At 40.3% G+C, this 8794-nt stretch overlaps 1 protein-coding gene across 2 annotated transcripts in view; it reads right to left on the bottom strand.

The window, feature by feature from the left end:
- Positions 1-5779: 5779 nt before the first annotated feature.
- asic1b (acid-sensing (proton-gated) ion channel 1b) overlaps positions 5780-8794 on the bottom strand; it is a 198235-nt gene continuing 195220 nt past the window's right edge. For both annotated transcript variants that reach the window (XM_037785119.1, XM_037785109.1), the window contains one exon: positions 5780-8718. In XM_037785119.1, coding sequence (XP_037641047.1) covers positions 8623-8718 — 96 coding nt within the window. In that variant the 3' untranslated portion in view covers positions 5780-8622. The remainder of the gene's footprint in view (positions 8719-8794) is intronic.

Below are 8794 nucleotides of genomic sequence, written 5' to 3'. Positions count from 1 at the left end.
GCGACCCCTGCTGGACGGCGGCGGTACTGCAGGATAAAACGGTCCAGGGTTATTGGATGTCTAGAAAATAATATAAATGATAAACTAAAGTAGCAAAAAAAAAGGGGAAGGTGAAAAAACTCAATAAATATATTGTTTTAAAAAAAAGAAGCCACAGTCTTATACAAAGGACCTCCCCCCAACCCCAGGAGAAAAAAAAAAACAATAACAAAAAAGGAAGAAAGATCTAAACTTAGTAGTAGTTGAATAAATGAAGAACACATTCAAGCATCAAGTCACCTTACAATATTTTATTGCTACACTACAACTATGTATAAGTCTGTTCATATGTGTACACTATGTACAGTATATATTATCTTTTCACTCTGCTATATGCACTTTATTTGAACAAACTCAGATCTTCAATCCCACTTGATGAATGTTTTTGAAGCCAAGCATTTTTTTACTTCAAGACTTTAAGACAAAATCTAAGTCAAAATATAAGATATAAAAATATCATTATAATTAAATTAATAATTTCCACTAGCCTTAAAGGGACTATTTGTAACTTTCAGAAATGCTTCTTAACAGCGACACCTGTGGCCGTGAAATCAACGAAAGTCAGCGTCGGGCTCGCGCTTGCTCGCTCTCAATATACCTGAACGAGCATCACTCAAAACAGTGAGGCGACACAAGTCAGCTAAAACCACAATATCACTCTATATTTCAGCTGCTTGGCAGTAATGTTAGCTGACCAGACGGAGGTCTCTCCATGAACATGATTTAGATCTGATCCTAGTGTTGGCTTTTCCTGCCAAAGTGCAGGCTGATGCAGCGGGGCTCTGCAGCGTGTCTCCCTGCTCTCTCCACCCACAGCCGGAGAGAGCAGAGGAGACACCGGCACCCGGTCGGTAACGAGAAGACAACGTAAATCTCTGTAGAGCTCCGTCACTTCACAAGACAAGGAAAACCTCTGTTGGTCTGGAGGAGCTGCAGCAGTTATTTCTGCACAAACGTCAACTGTACATTCACTAGATATTCTCAGAGCTAAACTAACTCTTCTGCAGTGTGTAGTGAACGCGCGTTCACGTCTAGAGGTGGAGCGAGCTGAGCTGTCTGAGTGAAGGCGAGTAGGCAGAGGAGGAGGGTACAGCGGCTACACGCGAACGCGCATATGCAAGCGCGCATGTGTGACGACCCGCTACATTTATGCGCGTACAAAGTTACAAATAGTCCCTTTAAATTAGGCCAACACAAAGCAACATTAACATCGATAAATATTTGACAAGTAATCACGCTTTCCTTAACCCTTAATTAACCCTCATTATCCTAATTTTGTTTAATACCCAACTCTGATGTAAAATTATGTTATACATACTGTATATTAATTAGTTAAGTTAGTTAACAGGTTTGCTATTACAATATGACTTGACAAAATCAGTTTCTCTTTAGAAATGTGGTAAATATGTTCACTGCCTGTAAACTAGTCTGCTCACTGCCTGCTAAAAGCTTGATTTCTGTACAGCAAACCCAAACCAAACAACCCTCTCTGGGTTTGTTGGAGGAGAACCAAGAAGAAGGTTAACCTTTTGTTTGTAATGACACTGCAAACTGGTTTAAAACCAAATGAAACAGCATCTGGAGCTTGCACAGAAAAGTGTAGAAGAAATGTGTACTTCATGTTGGATGTGGGATACAATGAAATAAAAGTGCTAATTTTAACCTGTGCAATTTTATTCAATTCTGAAAGATACCAAACACACACACAACCAAAATGCCTGATAACAGAAACATTATTCTGTGAATATTTGGAGCTTTTATTTTATTCATTTGAATACCTCGAAAGTGCTCCCACTGAATTCCAACTCTCGGCCTCAGTCATCACAAAAAATCCCAGATATTATATTTTCTTTCAACACGGCAGGGGTTCATAAATTAGTAAATCAGCTTCCTTCTAGATAATTAGCTAATCTAAATCACAACCGCAGCACCTCCAAACTGGATGGCTGTGGAACTGAAACAGTTTCAGTCGACCTTCTTCGAGTGCATTTCGTCATTATTGTGTCTCATCTGGAGAAAGGATGTTGGACCTCTGAAGTGGCTTCTAAATTAACAAGTAAACAACAAGTTAAGAACACAGCCGCTGGCGTCCTGCAAGTCAGCCACAGACACAAACACTTTCTTGTTTCCAAACTTTGATGTCATTACACTATCCCCCAATTAGTATGGAGCTACAACAGTACAAAACATGGCATCCCATCTGTTTGCATAGCCTGCTTGTGTTTGATCAGAGTGTGCTTGTGTGAGTGCATACAACAGAGGAGGGGGGATACATTACAGAGCAAGGTGTATTAAAATCCTCATTCATGGGACAAAAAAGTATCAGATTTGCTCCATTGTGCTTCAGATCTCCAGAGAGGATTTTACACCCTGTGTGTGTAAGATGGCAGGTGATTATGTTTATCCTCTACGAGCCGGCTGACAGCCTGGATATTAAATAATAAGGGTTCATACACTTTAAACAAATGAAAGGACAAATCGGGCAGACTCAAGTCTGATATATCATACAGAGTCTCTCAGTGCTGAGAAACTTGACTGCGCTGTAATTATCAATCCTCTTAACGAGCAGAATGTAAAGTGGAGCCCAGAGGAGTCAGGCTGCAGCCTTATCTATGGCAAACGGCTGAGCATCCTAATTGCACTGAGAGATCTGACAGGATAAATTTATACCAGAAACGTGACTCATCTGACATGCTGGCAGCAGTGAGAGCACGGAGACAAGATGGAGCTTCAATTCATTTAGTTACAGTGTAGATCCAGCAATAGAAAATAGTCTAATGTACACTAAAAATCACATATGTTGGATCAATGTATTGGTTAACTTTACACAGTAGCTATAGGTAGAAAATCAAGACAATGGGTTGTTTTGAATGTTATTTTTTCAAATAGTACATTTTACTTGAGCAAAAGTAGTAATACCAAAGTGTACAAATACTCTTAAGTCTTGCAATTTTACCAAAATACAAAAAAAAAATTAGCATCAAAATATATTTAAAGGAGCAGTGTGTAGGATTTGGCGGCATCTACTGGTGTGGTTGCAGATTACTACCAACTGAGAACCCCTCAACGCTGTTCACCTTGCTCAGAGGTCATCCTTACCATAATAACACTACTTTAGGAGCAACGGAAGTCAGACGGCGGCTGGCGGTACCACGGTTTTGCGCTCTGCGGCTCCCGTTAAAAAGCTCATTCAATTCATAGAGAACAGTTGTTCTAATGATCCCTGGGGTAGCCGACAGCCATTTGTGTGCTAAAAAATCGTATAGACTCACGCAGTCGCACATGTGGAACAAACAGATAAGACAAAACATTGCAGCAACATGTTGAAGAACCACTCCAACATACACAAAAAGATGGTATTAGAATAGCTGGTGTTTCACAAGCATGTCGGAGAACTACAGTGGCCTTCAGGTAATGTAAAAACATGAAAGGCTCTCTCTACAGCCAGTGTTTTACAATTTTACACACTTCCTTTATTTTAGAATATTATTTATTTTATTATTGGATTATTATTGATAGATTGTATAATTGTGTAAGAAGCACCACTTAAATATTGCAGGTTGTAAAGGTATGCTGCCTGGTAGCTTAATCTACAATAATATGCCATAATGTATTTGTTGATTATATTTTGTAATAATAATCTAAATCAACAAAGTATCTGGTAACGAAGGCAGTTATATAAATGTAGTGGAGTAAAAAGAACAATATTTACCTCTTAAGTAGAAATATAAAGTAACATAAAATAGAAGTACTCAAGTAAGGTACAAAAACCTCAAATTTGTACTTAAGCACAGTACATGAATAAATGTTCCACTGTTGGGTTATTTACCTATTGTGAACTGCTTTAATCCACTCTAGCTCTTTTTATTTAAAACAAACAGTTTTAAATAAGGTTTGACTTAAAACTGTTTGTCAAACACTGGGTCAAAATAACCACATTTTTAGTTAAAGGTGTTAAATGTGAGATTGGGAGCATTCATATTGTCTCCACACGGCTCTCAACATGGCGACGGCTGAGCCAGCGGCTTGTAGCTAATGGTGCAAACAGTGAAAACAAAGGACAACACTGTGAAAGCGCTGACAGAGATAACAGGTTAAACTCGCGGGGTGGGGGGGACCGGAGGGTGGGTGCTACGCTTCTGCGATTCAATTCAATTAAATTTATTTTTATATAGCGTCAAATCATAACAGAAGTTATCTCGAGACGCTTTATATATAGAGCAGGTCTTAGACCTTACACAATAGTTTAGAGACCCAACAAGAGATCCCACCAAGCGCGCTGTGGCCAGGAAAAACTCCCCGATTAGCGCGAAGAAACCTGGAGCAGAACCGGGCTCTGGAGAAGGAGAGAGAGAGAGAAGGAGAGAGAAAGAGGGAGCGAGCGAGAGAAAGAGAAAGAGAGAGAGAGAGAGAGAGAGAGAGAGAGAGAGAGAGAGAAAGAGAGAGAGAGAGAGAGAGAGAGAGAGAACAACAACCACAATAATGGCACAGCAGCTGTAATAACTAATACAAGTAGGACTAATAACAAGAATCAATAGCAGTGGATGAAAAAGAGTGATAATACAATTCCTCAGATGGGCTTTCCAGCAGGGCTTACGGCTATCTCAGACATCTGGCTAGCTCGCCAGCACTGTCCTGCATCTCTCCTCAGTACGTCCATGTATGTTGGGTTGGGACGTCCCTGTGATCGATGCCCGCCATCAGTCAGGATGGCGTTATCAGCTGTCGCCGCCATATGAGAGCAGTGCAGAGCTGCGGCAGTGAGCTAGCCAGTGGGGCACGCTCACATGCTTTATTAATGCTCTGGATAGAGAACCTTTAAATATAAAATACAGGAAAGTAACTCAACAGTCATATAAAAAATAGCACTAACACTGGGTCAAAACAACCCTACTGGATTAAAGTTAACCCAGTATTGCACTGGTGCTTCAATGACACAAAACTGGGCTGATTTTGATGCAGTGATTTATATTGGGTGTGTTATTCTAGTTATTGGAAATGACAAACCACTGTGCAGCACATTAAGAAACTGTAAAACAAGAGCGTAATCTCCTTGTTGATGTAGATAATGAGATGCGATAACAGGATTAGGAGGACATTAACTCTGATATAAAAAGATATCGAGTGTGAGTGCATGTTCAGTGACAGCAGAAGGCGCGATTAAACTGGCAGATGTGGGTGAAAACATGCACGCGACAAGTCTCATTAAAATATAACAACAAACAGTAGAAGTTCCCTGCATGAAAACAGAGCCCCCCTAAATCACATCCAGCTGGGTGATTAGCTGAGGGCCATTTAAAAAAATTGCAGGCAGTTTAGGATGGATTCCATTACAGGATCATCTTTCTCTTATACTGTCGTCAGATTGGCTATGTGTCAACCAACAAGGTGAAAGCAAGGATGGAGCAATCATCTCTGATCTTCACGTTGGGGAGCTAAATGAGTGCACATAATGATTTAACCTCATTCAGAGGGGAGAGACGGGGATGCCAAGATTCCTAGATCTGCTGAACATCCCGTGAAACTGAATTAACACCACCAGACTGCAGGAAATCTTTCCTAATCCATCATTTTTGGGGAGATTTCCGTTTGTCTGAACTCCCGCTGACACCTCCCACACACCCCCACCTGCTTTACCCCGGAGCCTTATCAGGAGGCAGAGAGCATCTTCTGCAGGATTTCTCTCCTGTATTCTGACCAAGACTGTCGCTCAGACAAAAACACAAATGCCAGCAGGAAATTAACAGCATCATCTTTTATTTCTTGATTAATTTGTCTTCTTGGCAGGTACAACAGAAAATAATAAAACCATCAGGGGGCACCATCATGTTTCACACATTCAAAACAGGAGAAATCTTCATCGGATGTTGGGAGCCGGTTCCCGGGAGCTTTAACACTCTGTATATTAATGCGTGGTTACCGGCTGCGGTTTCTCCTCTGAATAATAAAAAAATTAATGCACACTCACATTTGGTGAACAATGTTGATGTTTTCCCCACTAAAAGAATCCATGAAAAAATCATTAGACAAAAGTAAACTTCCTGTCCTTGAACAACCTCTGGTGTCTGGTAGCAGTGGACTGATGTGCAGCCGGCCGAGCAACAAACACGATTTCAAGGCGGACCATGTTTAAGGGTGCATAACTGGGCTCTAATATTCACAGTCATGCATCACCAAGCCGCTTTTCTAACACAAGTGTGGCAGCTGGCAGCACCAGATGTACAGTAGAATAGGAAGAGGAGCCGTCCAGAGTGTGCGGCTGCTGGCTGACTGACAATCTTGATAAAACTTGTATTGGCTGTGCAGGATATTTCTCATCCAACCTTTTGTCACACTGCAGCAGAAACTGTAATTACGTTTCAAGAGTATGGAGCTTAAAAACACCAATGTTGTGGCTTGCAGCAGTTCAACTGCAGCACAAATGACTGGTTGAAGTAGATAAGTAATATCTAGTTTAATACCAGACTTCTGCAACCCAAACCCTTAATGCTGATTTAATTCTAAGAAAATGTTGTATGAAGCAAAAACACAAGATAAAATGTTGATAAGAGAAAATGGAGATAGCGAAATGCCTTAATCAGATTTTCTGAGAGCTACTTGAGATTAAAAAAATGAACATTTGCACAGTATCTGGAGCTGAAAAAATACATTCCCTGTTTACCTATTCAACCAAACGGACAAATAAAGGCTTCAAAGAGGGATAAGAATAAAACCTCAGAAGAATAATAATTTTCCAAAATTATATTTACATTTTATTTATGCTTTGATAACTAAATAGACCAGCCTATTACCTGGAAGATGGAGACAGGATTATCAGGCAATATATCGAGTATGTTTTATATGAAAGAAAAAAACAACCGAAAAAACAGTCGGATCAACACGATATTAATAATATGACAATATATCAAGAAGAATAGTACGTTGTCTTTTACATCACCTCTACATACTGGCGGTATTGTGCTTTGATAAGACTTTTGCAACTAGAACACAGATACAGAATTTTTTTTTTTTTAAACAGCCCCACGAAACTCCCAAGGATTTCAGCGATAAACTCTCCGAGAAACAAAAATTCACCTCACCTTAATCCTGCAGTCGAGAGTTTAAGAGTTTAATGAAGTTGAATGAAAACTCCTCGGGCACATGTGATAATGAAAAAAAAAAAAAAGATTGTATAAGAAATTGATTAGAGTGGTGCAGGGATGACGTTTTTTTGTAGGCCAACCAGGAAGTTAGCATCGCCCTGGTTCCCTCGAGAAAAAGCCAATGGGATTTTTCCATTGGGTTTTGGATTATTGCAGAAGTAAGCTCTGCGGCAAACACACGTTTTTGATACTTAACCACCTTTTTTAAGAAACATGGCTTTGAAATTCACGAGTGGGATATTTACTAATGTATTTTATATCAGAACAAAATGCTAAAATCTCTTCAGTTTGTGTTAACCACAGACCTTACTTCAGGCAGCTAACTAAAAACCCATTCAAAAAACCCATTGGCTTCCAGACAAGGGAACCAGAAGTGCTAAAATGCTAACTCATTTCTGGGTTGTAGGACTCATTCCTGTAGCACTCTATTAGGTGCAGCTCATTCATTCATTGCACAGTCAACAAACACACACTGTATCTGCTCGGGTACTGATGTTGGTATGTAAGCCCACACACGCACGCACGCACGCACACACACACAAACCACACGTACACAGAAAATATATTGGATGTATGATCTTCCTTTTCCTGTATATCATTGAGGCAAACTTGGTAGTTATATATATATATATGTTTATATATACACACATATATATATAAACATATATAAACGAAAATCTAAATTAGAGATGAAATGAAAAACATGCACTGGACAAATACAAGCATGCATTTACATGATGAGACCTGAAATCATCACCAGTACATTTTAAATGGTAGATGATGCACCTCTACCACCACCGCTGCCACCACGAGCCCCCCGAAAAACTTCCCTGCACGCCCGACCACTCTCATCGTGAACATAGATACATTCTCATACAAACTACACAGAGTCCAGCTGTTGTTTTATGGAGCGCTGCAACAGTTACATATGTTGCTACATGTACAGTGGAGTAAGCAGTATGTAATATTTGTCCCACTAGCAGGCCAGTGTTATGTGAAACCGTTGTGTGTTGTTGTGTTATATAAAGGCATGGGGGCTCTTTTTTTATGATCTGCTGTCTATGGTGAGATAGCTGTACATGTTCCCTTGTTTATTTTTACACGTTATTTTGAAAGAGAGATCCGTGTCGGCAAGGTTCCTCCACGAGCATCCTTTGCGGCAGTATTCCAGAGGAAAACACAGAGATAGTTTAGAGTGCTGCATGAAATGTTCTCTGGAAAATTAACTGATATTTTGTAATATTTGGGATATCCTCTCCACTTGGCCTCGGGTGACAGTTCCTTGTCGTGTTTGATTTGTCCGCTTTACTCCCTTCCTATGTAAAAAGTGCCTCTGTTAGACTTTGTATCAGTTCCTCACACTCCCCGTGCTGGATAGTTCTTGTTGTATGGTTGGCTTTGGTTGCATAAACACGCACTTTGATGCTTCACCCGGGTCTGCTCAGCAAGTGAAGTCTTCAAAGTTGGCCTGGCCCGGGTGATGAGGTAGCATGTTGCCAGGATATGTTGATGGTGTACGCAGGTTCTCGCAAGGAGCCTGAGGGAGAAATGAGGAGAAAGCAAAAAAAATAAAAGGCAAGTCAGATAAATTAGAGAGGAGGATGAATACAGAA

Source organism: Sebastes umbrosus, chromosome 1 (genome assembly GCF_015220745.1).
Source record: "Sebastes umbrosus isolate fSebUmb1 chromosome 1, fSebUmb1.pri, whole genome shotgun sequence".
Taxonomy (NCBI): Eukaryota; Metazoa; Chordata; class Actinopteri; order Perciformes; family Sebastidae; genus Sebastes; species Sebastes umbrosus.
The sequence above is the reverse complement of the archived record's forward strand: the minus strand, read 5'-3'. Positions and strand labels throughout refer to the sequence as shown.